Source organism: Zingiber officinale, chromosome 2B (assembly GCF_018446385.1).
Source record: "Zingiber officinale cultivar Zhangliang chromosome 2B, Zo_v1.1, whole genome shotgun sequence".
In the NCBI taxonomy this organism is placed as follows: Eukaryota; Viridiplantae; Streptophyta; class Magnoliopsida; order Zingiberales; family Zingiberaceae; genus Zingiber; species Zingiber officinale.
The window spans coordinates 98,543,992-98,561,139 of record NC_055989.1 but is presented as its reverse complement, the minus strand read 5'-3'; the positions used below and the strand labels follow the sequence as shown (position 1 = coordinate 98,561,139).

The 17,148-nt window shown below is 35.6% G+C and overlaps 1 protein-coding gene across 1 annotated transcript; it reads left to right on the top strand.

The window, feature by feature from the left end:
* The first annotated feature begins 1,347 nt into the window (after positions 1-1,347).
* Positions 1,348-16,684, top strand: LOC122046485 (histone deacetylase 6-like). The gene is made up of 6 exons (XM_042607203.1): positions 1,348-2,026; positions 9,998-10,438; positions 10,520-10,662; positions 16,025-16,115; positions 16,213-16,352; positions 16,460-16,684. Exons 1-5 carry the CDS (start codon positions 1,424-1,426, stop codon positions 16,318-16,320), a joined length of 1,386 nt encoding a protein of 461 aa, XP_042463137.1. The 5' UTR covers positions 1,348-1,423; the 3' UTR covers positions 16,321-16,352; positions 16,460-16,684.
* The last annotated feature ends 464 nt before the right edge of the window (positions 16,685-17,148 follow it).

Below are 17,148 nucleotides of genomic sequence, written 5' to 3'. Positions count from 1 at the left end.
TCATTTAAACGATGAAACTCACACACAAGATCCAACAGTTGTAATTTCATATTGTCTAGCAGTTGTTTTTTTTTTCAAAATTGAAGAATGGGAAGTATAAGAGGAAGCAAGACTGTGAACAAGCATTCTCACAGAGAAGGGTTGCGGCGAGAAGTCGACAGCGAGAACAATGGGGCGGTACTGAGGCGCGCGATCTGGAAGCTTTGTGGCCGCACGAGGATCTGAGATCGAGGAACACCGGAGCGGTAAGTACGGCGTCGCGACGGCAAAATAGGGCAAGGACAGTGGCGATGACGGCAAAATACCAATGCCCTAGCTTCTCGTCGAAGGTTTGTCGCGCGAGGAACAAGGGCGCACGGCGAGGATGACGCCGCGGCAGCGAAAGAGGGTTGCCCTAGTTTTCGCTTTTGCAGAGCCGATCAGCTTTGGAGGCGATGATGAAAGACGTGCTCTGTGGAAAAAACGAAAAAGGAAAAGAAACAAAAAAACAAAAAAAAGGAGCAAAAGTCAAAACGTTAGGTGAGAAATAGAAAAGAAAACAAGGCAGAAGGGAAGAGAGGCCACGTCACGTGGCAGCGCAGAAGTCGCGCACAAGCGCGGAAACGAAGTCGCGCAGTATAACACTTTTGTATATATATATATATATATATATATATATATATATATATATATGCAATGCTAAGGTGACGCTCGAGAATCCTAGCAGCAAACTACTGTAATGGACTCCCCCTTATAAAAAATTAATTTAATATCATATTTGATCTTAGCCAAAATTTGAGAAATCCAAGATATTTATAGAAGCTTCTCTGCATATATATAAAAGATTCGTCCGCGCCTAAGGTGAATTTCTCTTTTTTATATATTTTATATTTTATAATTTTTGATTATGCTAATAAAATTTTATTTTTAGATTTTAGAAGTTGAGTTATAGTATTAAGCATATTTAAATTAAAAAATATTTAAGATTTATACAGAATTTGTAGGGTAAAATTGGTAGGGTAACAAAACTCTCTAGTATTTTCTATTTAAAAAGTAGACAAATTAAAGAGGCCGCTCTTATTTGGGGAGCGGTCGGATGTTTTTTTAGTTTTCTGGACATCGAATTTAAATTTTAATAAATAAATGGATGAATTATTTTTGTTAATGACGATACTTCTTCATTTATCCTTCGTGCCGTACCAAACTAAAAAGATTTCTTTTTTTTTAAAAAAAAAAAAATCCTATTTAAAACCCTAGACGGAAGCCAGGTATATATTTTCGTAGGAATAAATTATTGTAAGAAGTTTTCGTATTTAAAGAGTAGAAAAATAATAGAGTTCTTATTTAAACCCTAGACCGAACCCGGGTCACAACCCAAATCTGCCGCCTTGTCTGCCTTCTTACGCAGCCCGAGTCTACCTAGAACCAGGCAACTATCGTCTGGATGGCCTCGCCATCGGCAGCCGCCAGCGGCGATGGGGCGTCGTTGCCTTCGGCATCGTGCTGGGACGGTCGGAGGCGTCGGGTGAGTTACTTCTATGAGCCCACCATCGGCGACTACTACTACGGGCAGGGCCACCCGATGAAGCCCCACCGCATCCGTATGGCCCACAATCTCGTTGTGCACTACGCCCTCCATCGCCTCATGGAGATCTCCCGCCCCTTTCCTGCCTCCGCTGCCGACATCGTCCGCTTTCACTCCGAGGAGTACGTCGACTTCCTCGCCTCCGTCTCGCCCGCCACCGCTGCCCTCGTTTCCGCGCAAGGGCAACTCGCGTACGACTCCGCCTCCGCCTCTGCGTCCGCTCGACAGCTAAAGCGGTTCAACGTTGGAGAGGACTGTCCCGTATTCGAAGGCCTCTTCGAGTTCTGCCAGGCCTCCGCCGGCGGCTCCATCGGCGCCGCCGTGAAGATCAACCGCGGAGATGCCGACATTGCCATCAACTGGGCCGGCGGACTACACCACGCCAAGAAGTGCGAGGCCTCCGGCTTCTGCTACGTCAACGACATTGTCCTCGGCATCCTTGAGCTCCTCAAGTACCACAGGGTAAGTCGACTGTACATTTTCTTCCGTTACTCTTCCATCATGGATTTTGTTCTTGCTTCATTGGTGGCCATCGATGTATAGTGTTGATTATTTTTTGCTTCTATGCAACTTACAAGATTTAGTAGTAATTAGAGGCAATTACAGTTTTATTTAATTTAGTTGCTTTTCATTTGTTTTCCTGGTCTTAGAAAAGCCATTTCATTTATTTTATGTTCATACAGAAGCTCCATCTCACTTTTGAAACCCCTTGACTTTGGTCAAGTCGTGTGATAGTAGTACTACCCCAAGTTCATATCCACCAATTTCTTTCCAGATACTCGAGGATGTGGCATAAGAGAATCTGTACCATAGTCTTTTTTAGATTCAAGGTCTTTCCTCTATACTGCAATCATTACTTAGCTATAAGATAAATAGGCAAATAAACTTAAAATATTCTTGTATATGTGTTGCTAATGGATAATAATAAATTATTTTATATTTATCAACTTGTAATTTGATGTGCATAACAGCGCAAGAGAATGTCCAAAAGAACCATATGCCTATAAAACTATTCGACTCTCATTATTAGCCTCAATGGTTAATTATTTATATGATTGTAGTTTTGATATTACACTTCTAGGGGTCACTATGGAATTTCATTTGTAGCAAGATTACATTAGTATTGATATGTTAGATTAAGATAATAACCTAAAATAATAAAATAGTATTATATTTTGTTATCAATATTAATATTATAATTTTTTCATTATTAAAAAATTTATGTAATTTTCAATTGATCATCCTTTCCTATTTGGCTATCCTATCTTTTAGTTATTATAAAAATGGGTAGTCCGGTGCACGAAGTTCCTGACAATGAGGGGTCTAAGGGAAGGGTCGGACCACATTGGGTCTATTGTACATAGCTTTACTTTGTATTGCAAGAGGTTGTTTTTGCTACTCGAACTCATGAGTCGTGACCACAAAGTCACACGACAACAACTTTACTATTACGCCGAGGCGCCCCTTTATCTTTTATTATTATATCAATATAATATTGATACTTGATTGATAACCATTGGTGCCTCTTGATTTCATTTATTGCTTTATGAAAATGGTAAACGTTGTCCATCTGCAACCTTTTGTCTATGTTGATGTGTGCTAAACTATGTATAAGGATTCTACTGCTAGAAGAATCTAAAATGTAATCCCAAAATTTAACAAATATAACAACTTTTTGTGGCTCTCCACAATTAACAGTACTAGGGTACTAGAAGTTTTCTAGTTTCTGATCTTTACATTTTTCTTGGACGATTTTAATAGGAGTAAGTGACATGCAAACCTAGTTCCTCTGATTATAGAATCTTCCAATCAACAAATTTCTTTGTTAATTAATGAATTTGATGATGATTATGAAGAATCCAATAATGATTGCGAAGGATTTTCATTAATGATTGCCCTTTTTACTACCTTCACTATATTAAGTTTATTAGGTGACGTTTGGTTTATGGGTTTGGGAATGAGGGAATGGATTCATTCCCAAACCTTGTGTTTGGTTGATGGGAATGGAATCAAGATTTTGGAATGAAACTTAAAAACTTGGGTATGGATGAAACCCACCCCCTCCCTTGGGTTTTGATGGAATAGGAATGTGAATTAAGTTTTAGACAAAAATATCCTTAGTATATTTGTTCATTTTTTTTTAATTTTACACTCTCTCTCCTTGTTCTCTCTCATCATATTTTCTCTCTCCTTATTTTATCATCACACTTTCTCTCTCAACATACTTTCTCTCTCCTCATTCTCTCTCATCACACATTCTCTACCATTTTCTATCTATATTCTCTCCCATCATACACTCTCTAACATCATTTTCTCTCTCTTTATTCTCTTCCATCACACTTTCTCTCCCATTATACATTTTCTCCTTATTTTTTCATCATACTTTCTCTCTCATCATATTTTCTCTTTCCTCAATCTCTCTTAGCATACTCTCTCTCCTCACTTTCTCTCTTCATTCTCTCTCATCACACACTCTCTCTTTATTTTCTCTAATCACACTTTCTCTCTCATCATACTTTCTCTCTCCCCAGTCTCTCATTTTCTCTCATCATGCTTTCTCTCTCTTCATTTTCCCATCACTTTTTCTCTCTCAACTCACTTTCTCTCTCATCATACTTTCTCTCTCCTCACTTTTTCATTTTCTCTCATAATACTTTCTCTTTCTTCATTTTTTCCATCACTCTTTCTCTCAGCATACTTTCTCTCTTCTCAGTCTCTCATTTTCTCTCATCACACTTTCTCTCTCTTTATTTTTTCCCATCACTCTTTTTCTCTCAACCCACTTTCTCTCTCATCATACTTTCTCTCTCCTCACTCTTTCATTTTCTCTCATAATACTTTCTCTTTATTCATTTTTTTCCCTCACTTTTTCTCTCTCATCATACTTTTTCTCTTCTCAATCTCTCCTATCATGCACTCTCTCCTCATTTTCTCTCATCATACTCTCTCTCTCTTTATTTTTTCCCAACACACTTTTTCTCTCATCATACGTTTCTCTCACATTCAACTTTCTCTCCCATCTAATTTTTTCTCTTATTTTTCTGTAAGGGTAAAAAAGAAAATTTAGGTTTATTCCGATTGAAAATATTTAACTAACCAAACATCATTTTTAAGAATAATACCCAAGCTCATACCCATTCCCATTCCATAATACTATGATACCCATTCCCATTCCGATTCCTAAGAGAGAACCAAACACCCCCTTAATCTCCACCATAATCAAATCAACGTGCATATTGCACATAGTGTTTAGAACAATGATGTATGTTCTTACTCCATTGACTCTTTGGCATTCTTGAAGTTGACACTATTGCTACTGTTCACTTACATTATATCTTTTACATTTATATTTCAAGCTACAATAAGGTATATACGTAAGATGCATATGATTTTCTACAGCTGCATTAACAGATTTGTGTAGTATCATTTTTCTATTATAATATAGTAGAAAGTTGTTAAAGCTCATTTGCATAGGTCTTGTGCAATTATTGCACATCAATGTAACCCTGTGTGAACCTCATTGCTTCTTGCATAGGTTGAGTAATAAGTTTGAGGTTGAATATCAAGACTAGACTTTTGGATGCTAGACACCATGCTACTTTAGTATGCATTGTTTGCTGAATTAGGTGAAATTTGATTGAAGTGGAAAATTTTAGCAATTGGTTTTTCTCCCTTGTGTAAATATCATCAATCATAGCATTTGATCAATATCAATAATATTAACTGGATGCCTTTGTCCCATGTAAGGAAAGAAACAACCAATACAACCTCATGATAAGGTAACACTAATATTCTCACCCTTTTCAATATAGCAATTGAACCACTTTTGCTAGGGTTTGTTGAGTTGTGCCATGACTATATTACATTTGTCGCTTCTACTCATTTCATCCCGGGGGACATGAAGAGTGGGTATATTGCCACAATCTTTAAATTCATTGGAGATGTGCTCTCTTTGAAGGCTCTTTTATCAAAATCTTTATATTGTTGTTATGTGTACTTACTTATCATTTCTTTTGGCACCAAGTGCTTTGTTATTGCATGACAAATTTCTTAAGGGACATTTGAACACTTAGAAATATCTTGGTATTCACAAATACAATTTGCGTAAGGTGTGTGACTCTTGTGGCACTCGGTTATATCACAATGTAAACATCACTAATGAAATCAGTTGATGTGTATATCTTCAAGCTAGATCATAAGGTTGTTGTTTTGGTACTATTTATATACCTATGTATCGATAAAAATTTAGGGTATTAATTAAAATAAAATCATCAACAACAAATAAATACATTGATATAACTTAGTTGATATATAAGCATAGTTTGAAAACTCGTACCATACTGGGTGAAATATCATTCCAAACTCGATACCACTCAGTACTGACAATGTCTCCTTCCTTTGCTTCATCTCCTTCATCCTTCAATATCCAATCCATCACTAGCACCATGCATCGGAATATTAGCACGATACCGATACAATATCATTCAAGTCAAAGATCGAAACTTTGGTACAGTTTGAGGATTTGAACCTAATATATAACAATTACATGTGATTGATACATAAATATATTTCTCATATAACCCATAACTATCCTTTATATAATATAATTGATATATCTATTATATATAATTAACATAATATAACTATAAGATAAAATATTTAATTGTCATAAAGGTGTTATAAACTGACAAACATTCCTAAATTGCAAGAAATCACGAGTTCTTGACTTTGAGACTTTGTGACAACGCGAATGTTAGCAAAGGTAGAATTTACCATTTTACCACCAATATCAGGATTGTGACCTCACAGCGGCCTCACGAGGTCATGGTAGTTGCCTCGACCTAGCAATTTATATATATATATATATAATTTTTAGATGAAAATTTTATTTTTTAAAATAGGTAATTCCTTTCTAATGTTTTTTTCTTTAACATATCCATTAATTTTTTTCCTCGTTAATTTTTTCCCTTTCATATGTCCATGAAGGTAAACAGAGAAAAAAAATACCTCTTTAAGTATGACTAATTTTTTTTTTCTCTCCTTCATCTCTTCACATTACAAGTCAAGTAGTGAAAAAAACCCTCATGATTATCTTTTTCCCTTCTTCATACATCCACAAGGTAAATATAGAGAAAAAAACCCTTCAAAGATATAGAAGACAGATTATTAAGATAAAAAAAATTAATTATAATATAATTTTTTACTTTTTGAAATATATTACTACTAATGAATAAACTATTCTATATATAAATTTAGTTTAATTTTAAACTTGATTGTGCCATGTCTATTTGGTGGACTTTAGTTATGCTTAAATCGACATGTACTCGATAAGTATCAAATATTTTATGAGATAATATCAAAATATAAACTCAATAATAAATATCTATACTAATCAAATATTAATAAAAATATTTTTTAATTAATATATTTTATATTTAAAAAAGTACTAAAACTGTATTAACATGGCACAATACAATATCCAAATCATATCGTTTCGGTCATAAATTAAAATTCCAGCATGACTCAAAATTTTGAACCATATTTTCTGCTGCAACACCAATGACCATTGTTCCCCACCGCAGCCGTGACAGCTGCTGAAGAGGTCTTCTCTATTCGTTCTTATTTGATAGTGTTTCCTTTCAATTGTTGTTGTCTCTGATGCCTTCCTGCATTGATCATTGTTGTTGGCTGTTTAGTACTATCCTTTAATCCCTCAAGGCTTGATTTACATCTCGACTCCTATTTTCGTGAGCTCCTCTCGTGATCGACAAAAGGAAATGAATTTGATTTCTTTTGTTGATGCCAACTGGGAACATGCATATCGATTGAAACCATGTGTGACCAATCAAGGGAATGATCGTGCGGTGTGGGAGAAATAGGGTAATTTAAATGATGCTATTAAATTTCATGTACCATTGTGAGATCAGAACAAGATTTTGCAGCCGTGCTGGGCAGCATGGTTTAGTTTGATACCTTGTCTATGACTACTTTTCACAAGAACATTGGTGTTTTTGTCTAAGCTCACACAATTAGCCATGTTTTAAACATTATTGCTACATTAACCAATGTTGATCTTTTCTTAATATTTTCTGACTCCTACTGTTCACCTTTGTGTATTTCAGTATCTGTTTGTTGAAGGCAGTATGTCAACATCTCTTATCTATTATGATATTGTTAATTTGGTCATACTAAAGTAATTATAATACAAGAGCTGACAAAATAGTTTATTCCCAGATGTAATTATATTAACAAGGATAATTTTTGTTAGATTTCCTGCACCTGTCGTTCAAGTCTGATATTAGTTTAAATTTTACTGCAACAAGCAGAAATGATGGTTATGGTGCAATTTCTATATTGTACAATTTTCTTGGTTGTTTGAAATGGTTATTTGATGTGCAAAAAATTTGCTTAAAAGACTTTTATCATATTCCTTTTATACACAAAGTCACAACTATACTTCCCATTGCAAAATTATATTTAGACCTGAAAATAAATGCTTCTTTTGTGCTTTATTCAGCCAAAGCTTCATCCATCAAAATCGTGCATTCTCAGAAGTATAAGTCAAATTGCATATGTACACACTCCTACTTGGGCAAAGTATCAAGATTATAATTTTTTATACATTATCATAGAGCAAACTTACCAATGAACCCAATGCATCCACCATTTATTCACCTTGATTCATGTGGGATCTAGATGCCAACTAGAGGGGAGGGGTAAATGACCTTTCATTTGCTTCCGTTTGGTTCTACAAAAGACACATAAATGTAGCTGGAATATAATACAAAGTCACAAAAGCACACCAAAAGTTAGTGATTTAACATGGTTCCGAACTAGGTCAATTCGGCTGGGTTGGGTGAGTTCGGGTCGGGTTGAAGATCGGTTACAAAAAAAAATCCCAACTTGAACTTAACCCAAAAACCCTAAACCTGAACCCGGACCTGAAATCAGATAATCTGAATAACCCGCCTAACCTGAAAACAATTTTTTTTTATTATTTCCCTATAATTTCACTTTTATCTCAATATTTTATTATTGTTATACTGCATGTTGTTATTGATGTATATACAACATCTTAATTTTTAAAATAAAATTTGCTTTAACTAAAAAAAAAATCCCTAAATTGTAAATTTAGGTCAATCCGGGTCAACCTGAACCCGACTCAAAACTAAATCAACCTTAAAACCCCCACCCGAACCCGACCCAAACCTGAAACCCCCAACCTGAACTCGATTTGTTTTGGGTTGGCGAGTCGGGTTCATTTTTGACACCCCTATTCGGAACTCCAATTCTTACTTCACAACCTTGATCCATCAGGTGGATCATCCCTCATAAATCCTAGTAATTTTCTCCTTCTTAGTAGTCAATTGGAGCGTAGAAACCTCTTACCGGAACACTTCTTACAATGAATGAGAGTTAAGTACACAAGAATATAAGAGCACAAAATAAAGCACTCAAGTTTAGCTTTAACACAAGTATGTGAATAGCTAGGGTCTTTTTATGACTTTAGCTCCTAACTTCAATCCAACCTTAGGGAAACAACTTCTCTGTCGATTGCTTAGTGTCATCAATTGACTAATGGCTAAGCCAGAGTCAACTCTAACAGTCACTTGCACATTAGTAGATTGCTTACATTGAGTTTGACAGTTGTTGTCAAATCTTATTTAGTTAATGACACTTTGTGGCTTTAGCATTGTCTAGTTTTCGGATCATGGTTTACATTAGCAGGACACTAGTCAACTGTATGGTCAATTGGACATAAGAGATGTTCTTCTTTGAAAGCCCCTTAGTTAACTCATTAGCAAATTGATAGTGACAATGTACCAGTCTACTAGCACTTTGACTACGATCATTTCTAAAGTCCAGTCCATTCTATTTAAGTGGTCTACCCTCGCCTATGCGTACAAGTTTCACATTCTCAACTCCCTTGGAATCTTACCAAACCTTCTCAACTTATCATTTCTCTGATGCTTCTCGTCCTTTGGTCACTCAGATTTTTACGCCATCCTTCTCTGAACTCTATGGGCCTTTGAGCCATCAAACCATCAACGCATTGGTTGTGTCAAGTGACCATGTATCTGCATCAAGTTTGTATGACTTCATACACATTAGATCCACAATGATCTTTAACTTATAATCTTTGCCTAAACCATCAAAACCATGATCAATCCCGATCAAAAGAGCATGATTGCCCCGATAAGTCCCAATATAGATAGCTGCTTGGCTCATTGTTTCTTGTGTGTCTATTTCTTGGAAGCTATTAGTGGGACATGAATCATAAATCAATTTTTGGATCTGTGCTTGTTTGTTATGTATTTAATATTTATACAATAGAAACAAAAATGATTCTTGTATATCTTTTGATCAACATGACTGTATGCAGTATCTGTCTTTGTAAAGCTGTGTAGTATGGCTAATTTGTTCAGTTGACAGCGTGTACTTTATGTGGACATTGATATCCATCATGGAGATGGTGTTGAAGAGGCTTTTTTCACAACTGACAGAGTCATGACTGTGTCATTCCACAAATATGGGGATTTCTTTCCTGGAACTGGCCATATAAAGGATGTTGGGTTTGGGCAAGGAAAGTACTATGCTCTAAATGTTCCTCTAAATGATGGGATGGATGATGATAGCTTCCGGGCACTTTTTAGACCTGTCATCCAAAAGGTTATGGAGGTTTATCAACCTGACGCGGTGGTTCTTCAATGTGGTGCTGATTCATTGGCAGGGGACAGACTAGGTTGTTTCAACTTGTCTGTGAAAGGCCATGCAGATTGCCTACGATATCTAAGATCCTTCAATGTGCCTATGATGGTTTTAGGTGGTGGTGGGTATACCATGCGCAATGTTGCTCGCTGTTGGTGCTATGAGGTTGTGTTTTGTATATGTTTTGATTCACTAGAATCTACTGGCAACAAGCTATTTATTGATGCACAATGTAACTTGTTGCAGACAGCAGTTGCAATTGGAGTGGAACCAGACAATAAATTGCCTTATAATGAATATTACGAGTATTTTGGTCCTGACTATAATCTTCATATTCAACCAAAAAGCATGGAGAACAAAAACTCTTCAAAAGAACTGGAAAATATTAGGTAAGTGTCTGCTATTACTGCATCTGAAACTTCAACTTGCAGAAGTAATATACCAATCAAATCAAGTCGTTGTTTGCTATTCTCTATATACCTATTTGAATTTTAGTTACATACAAAAAATGTTTGTGTAGAATGTGTAGAAGGCTATACTCTTTTAGGAATGCTGAAATTTAAAAATGAAATCATTTTTGCAATCTAGTAAGTGTAGTGTCACTAGGGATAACAATGGATCAGGTTTGAGTGGGATTTCATATGCTCCGTCTCCATCCCCATTTATTATATCCATCTCCATCCCTATCCTCATCCCCACCCCCATTGGGTTTTCAACTTTCATCTCCATACCCATCGGAGGATCGGATATCCATACACATACTTATCAAAGGATAAGATATTCTTTATACTAATAATTTTTTTCATTCCATCCACTTACCATTATTTAACAAAAGCATATTAGAATTAACATCATATTCAAAAAAATATAATTCAATAAAAACAGATTAAATATCTATAGTATACTCCTAATTTAATTATATTCAATAAAACATATTAAACACCAACAAATATAATTAGTGGATTTCAGAAAAAAAAATCTTTAATATAATCGGTATTGTCGGGTATGAGTATGATTCTACTAGACCGGCCTTCATATCTGATTATCTGATTATCTGATTATTTAATCGGATCCAAAAATATCCCTCTATACCCTCTTCCATTCTGGTTTGATATCGGATTCTCTATTGGGTTCGGAGAAAATTGTCATTCCTAAGTGTCACTAGTTGATAAATGAGGAAAATAGGTAAGATGGTACAAAAATATTGAAAGATGACTTGTAGAATTCATAGTTAACAAATTGAATCCATCATTGTAGGTGTGATGGATAAGGAGACAGATCCCTCATATCTTCAAAATAGTCTTTCTTTTTAATTGGTGTAGAAACAGTTGTATGTATTATATCTGTGTGCTTGATTAATAATGCACACAAAATATCTTGCTTATATCAGATGATCATAGGGCATAGTATGGTCTTAAAGTCAACATCAACAATCACCAGGTTTCACTCAACAATAATGTCACTCAACATGAACTGCTCAGGCTGATTGGAGACATGAGGAGTTTAGGCACATAACTGATTGAGAATAATAGTATAAGCTGGAGGATGAGGTTGGCATGTGTCTCTGATAATTAACATCACTCGACTAATTTAAGTAATTATAAATTTTATGAATACTTACGCCATTAGAGAGGAAAGATTATTCGTCAAGCAATGATCCAATGACATTTCTTTTTTTATTTTACTTAGCTTCTGGAGGATATTATGATTTATGACAGTTCAGCAAGGCAAGTGTCACTTCTGTGAATAATCTTTTGGAGACTTCTGGGTTTTCCCCCACTTGATACTCAGCTTGATCTTAACTTCCTTTGTCTTATATTCTGTTGTAAACCCATCCTAAGCTTATTTGAGCAGATCCATGTAACTGTGGTTGTATTTTGACCATAAAAGTTTAGTGTTATCTGTGGGATTGAAGCTGAGCATGGAGATTCACAAGTTAGATTAATGAGGAAGTTCCCAGTATAAATACGTAAGAATTTGTTCCCATATGGGATGTATTACTGGACGGAGCTAGGTTTGCATGTTACCTTTGATGATAAGACAATTATTTACCTCAGGATTAGCATTAATGCTAACCGATCTGAGTGAGTTACTATATCTAAACTGGTGTGGGATTCCATAATGCTGCAACAGTAGATCATCTAGGAGAGACAACAATGATAAACTACTTCAAGGATGCTTTGGTGATAGCAAGGGACTAAAAGGAGAAGAAGAAAGGAGCTAAGGAAGTAAGAGGCACAGATTCTGAAGCAGAGTTAATGAAAAAGTATAATGAGAGAGAAAATTGTCTTTAACTAGGGAGATGTTGACGGAGAAGGTCTGAGTTGGTGTAGGTGGAGAAGAAACCTAAGTTACAAAATCCTTTCTAGAGATTCAACAAGATGCCATTTTTTGCAAATTCCAAAATGTTGGATAGGGACTTGTAATGATGGCAACTCAAATTGATCATAGCACATGACTACTTGATGATCCTATATTGTTCATTTTGTTCATCTAAAACTTGATTTATGCTTCTGGTAGTGGGGAGACCTATTGCTTGTGTTTTCGAACAATGTGGTTTTGTGCCTAAATGAAGTCATGGTCCTATCTTTCCTATATAGCCAAACCAAAACCTGATGTATTACTAGGATTATGGAGAGTTCTAATGTACTTTGTTAAGGTCGTTAAATAATTTTAAACCAAAACTATTGGTGACCGTATTACCTGTCAAAGGCCATATATGCTCTTAGGAGTGGATGGAGTTCAACTATGGTCTTAGTTTGTCTTTTTGAATAGTGTTGGTTATCAAGTTCTTTTCCTGATATTATAAAAAGAACAATTGTTTTAGTTTGGAAGTCTACTTTGTTAGGAGAATAGGGTGAAAGGACGTTGGCAACTTGATGACCTTTAGGTAGGAAACAAGCGAGCCCTTGTTAAATTTTAACAAAAGATTTGTTACTGCAGGCTGCCAAGTGTAAGATTCCCATCCTACCATACCGATGACAACATTAAGTCAATTCGGAAGCCATTTTTTGCATTCTTTATATAAGAATCCATTGAAGACCTTCAGGTATTCAGGAAGATGTTACAATGAGTTCACTAGCATGCAACAATGGATGGTGTGCTTCTTATAAAACTGTCTAGCATGAACCATCAGAAAATAGCTGAGGGGAGAACTACCTAGAAATTATCCAGTATCGATGATGTATGATTCCACAAGACTAGTTGATCACTGGAAGGTCTCTGATGATGGAGGGGATGGGAGACTTCCTCAAACCACCTCTTTTTTTATGAACTGGACATTTTGCCTAAACTTCCTGTTCTTAGGAGGTAAAGGTGGTTAGTGTTGTGCTAAACCATGAGGATGCTTTGATAATCAAAGCTCGGATGGCGAATTATTAGTTTGAAGGATGCTAGTTTGACCAGACCCTTGTCATGTTATGTCACAGCACATTCCACAAGATGTGCTACACTAGAGTCAACTTGAATATAATCAGTTTAATATTAGTTGGGTTTCAAGGAGTGGAGTTTGAACCTTTAGAACCATTATGTTAGATACGGACTGTAGGGGAGGAGACACATTTTCAAACTCTAAGGAAGTTCGTGGTAGTAAACTTGCCCTCAGGCTATAATGTGATTCTTGATAATCCTGTAGGGGAGGAGACTGTAAGGGAGTTTGTAATCTTCTTACTATCAGATGATGATTTCCATGGCTCTACTTGTGGTGGGAGTGGCATGAGCTGATCTGGAAGTGTTTTGAGTATTCTACCACAATTCATTGAGGATATATTAGTCTACCCCATTCTTAGAGATCAGGGAAGTTCTAAATATCCTAGCTGTGGAAGTAGAAGACAAAGACAGTGAATGCAAACTTAAGTTCAAGGTTGAAGAGAGGTTCATCAAGAGGTTAGAATTGGTCTAACAACAATATAATGAGTTCAACAACAATATTTCAATAGCTGTTTTACTCATTGGATGTTAAGAATGATTTCCTTTATGGTGATCTTGCAGAAGTGGCACATGGAGTAACCTCCAAGCAATCTTTTGATGTGGTTTGGTAAATTTGGCTCTTCTCATTTACTATGAGTGTGATAAATGCTCTAGGAAAATGCCTTCTATCGTGACCATGACCATCTCTAAGTTTTAGGGTATACAAGTTCAATTAGGCAAGTTTTGCCATGGATACACAATTTGCATCAAATTATTCTTTTCCCTTGGCAAGAAATATGATACCGTTGAAAGAAAAAAAGTAAACTATGTCGGTCATGCAAATGTAGAGGTGGAATATAATGCAACAGCTCCTGCCACGCGTGAGCTTTTCTAGCTCAAATAATTGATGACTGAGTTGCATTATCTTCAATTAAGCTGATGAAGTTGTCCATTGACAATCAAGGTGTCGTGCACATTGCTTCAAATCTAATATTTTACAAAAGAACTAAAATAATAAAGGAAAATGTGTAATCGAAAGAGGTCATTGCTTTATTTGTGAGCTTCAGTGGTTGATTGCAAATCTATAAACTATCTATAGAAGGTTGTAAGAATTGAGTACAATTGTAACGAGCTGAGTCTTTTTTATATCTTTGAACTAACTTAGAGTGTTAGAGACTGATTCCAGAATATGTGATATCTTTGAACTAGCTTAAAAGGAGAGAGTTAGGCACTTGGTTGTAGAATGTGATAACATCGGTTTTATAAATATACAATGTAGATGGATGTAAAAAAGGCTCAGCCCTGTCATCTTAACTAGGAGCATTTAACTGACAATCTACTAGGATTGAATATAGTTGATGAATTTCTAGTGGAAGTCTCAGGAACTCTACCCTAGACACAAGGGTTACGGTCGGAGCTGGGTATCAACTAGGTGACCATGGGGACTAAAGTGAAGAAACAAGACATACAAAAAGGATGCAAGTTAAAGATCAAAAACCAAGAGAAATTGGTGCTAATCTCTGGGAAAAAAAAGGAAGTATTGAGTTAAATTCTAAAAAATCAAATTTATGCAGAGAATGTGGAGATAAGGCCGTGACAGTAGCAAGGTAAAACATTTTTTTGTCAAAAAGTAATTGGTTAGTTGGAAATACTTGATCAAAGAGAGAATCATTCAATTGTATGGATTTTTTAAGTCTTCTAAAAACACAATGAAGAGGACAATTGATACAGGCATAAGAATGTCTTGCTTTTATGTGGGCCTAGGGTCAGTATCACAAGTGTCAGGTTTGGTTCAACAGTTCTCAGGCAATCTGGGAATCTACACATGGATTTAAGGTGTCTAATATAATAACAATGCTACCAGCCTAGCATAAGCAAGAGGACAAGGGGTTGAAGCGTCCTTGACAATTGACAGCAGGCGGCCAATTTATGCTACTATGAAGCCTATAAATACCTATTCATACTGATTTGGAATGTATTAAATTCTTTCAACTAATGATTCAGTACTTTTAGTAGTACATTTTAGCAATTTGGTCAGGCATGGAACACTTTGGCAAATGGTCTGAAGAGCTTCCCCATTTGATCTTAGCTTCCTTTGACCCCATTGTAAGTTAATTTGAAGCTCTAGTGAGCAGACTCGTTTAATTGTTTTTATATTTTTATTACAACAATCAAGTTCTCCTTATATGGAACACAACATGTGTGATTTGCCTTGCAATAAGGAGAATCTCCAAAACTGAATCATCATCAAGAACACTCCGAAACAGCTGCTAGAGTCAACTTATTTTTGTTTCCTTATCTATGCCTTAACTTTTTTACTGACAATTACATTTCCATTTGCAGAATTATGTTGATGGATTATCTTTCAAAAATTGAACATGCTCCAAGTGTACAGTTCCAGTCAAGGGTGCCTGATACGGGAGTGCCTGAAGAGGTGAATCCTTTCTGTAAACAAATTTACTGGGATGCGGAGTTTCCTATCATTTTCATTTAAAAGAAATGTTTATTACCTTCAAACTATCATAATATAGGCTGAAGGAGACATGGACCATCGTAGGCAAGCCAAACTATGGAGTGGTGAGCATTATGATTCTGAGTTCGAGGAAGGCCAACAACCTGAACCTGAAAACATATCTTGATTATTGTCTGTCAGTAGAAATCTACTATAGAGGTACTCACTTGTTTACGTATCTAACTTTATAATTGCATGTAAATCACGGTTTTTGTTTTTTATGTTAAACTTTTTATGATTACAAAAGTTCTTTGTTGAACTTATAGTTTATTAGGATCTCCAAGGATTAGTCCCACGTGATAATTACTAGGGATCTTCAAGAGAAGATTCAAACACATCTGAAAAGGGGATGAAGGAGAAGACGTGATAGAGAGAACTATTTGGGACTGACTTGATTTCCTCTTTATTGTAAGTTATTACATTTATTGCAACTCCTATGAACTTGATTTAACCTAATCAGCTCAAATAAAATCGAAGCTACCTTGGAGCAAGCTATTTCACCTTTATTTTTTTTAAAAAAATATTTTATAATATTTAATTGTGGTGGAGAAATTTACTCCCTCTTTTAAAGTAAGAAAAAAAATGATAAATCAGATAGCATTAAATTTGAAATCTGGGACGTCCGGTTTAGTTTTTTTTTTTTTTTAAATTGACCAACAGGATAAATATGAAAGTATTATGATAGGCGGTATGAAAGTTCAGTATTATGTGAGAGAAAAAATTTTTATAAATATGTTGTAGTATAGGATCAAATTGTAAATATCATTGTAAATATCTGGATGATAATTTAATGTTCTACTATTGCTCAGTTTCACTCTTTAAAGTAAAAAAAAAAAATTAATCAAGTTGGGTAACGTTAAGTTTGGGGGTCATTGGTCCGGTTTTACGTAAAGTTTTTCATCAGTCATCAGGTAATTCAGGAAGTGTTCGTAGGGGGTAGTTCAGGAGTCTTACA

Bases quoted from the DNA above. Each gene is read 5' to 3' on its own strand.
- LOC122046485 (XM_042607203.1), top strand. From the start codon at position 1,424: ATGGCCTCGCCATCGGCAGCCGCCAGCGGCGATGGGGCGTCGTTGCCT. The intron at 2,027-9,997 runs GTAAGTCGACTG...TTCAGTTGACAG, and splicing joins AGCTCCTCAAGTACCACAGG to CGTGTACTTTATGTGGACAT. The intron at 10,439-10,519 runs GTTGTGTTTTGT...AACTTGTTGCAG, and splicing joins CTCGCTGTTGGTGCTATGAG to ACAGCAGTTGCAATTGGAGT.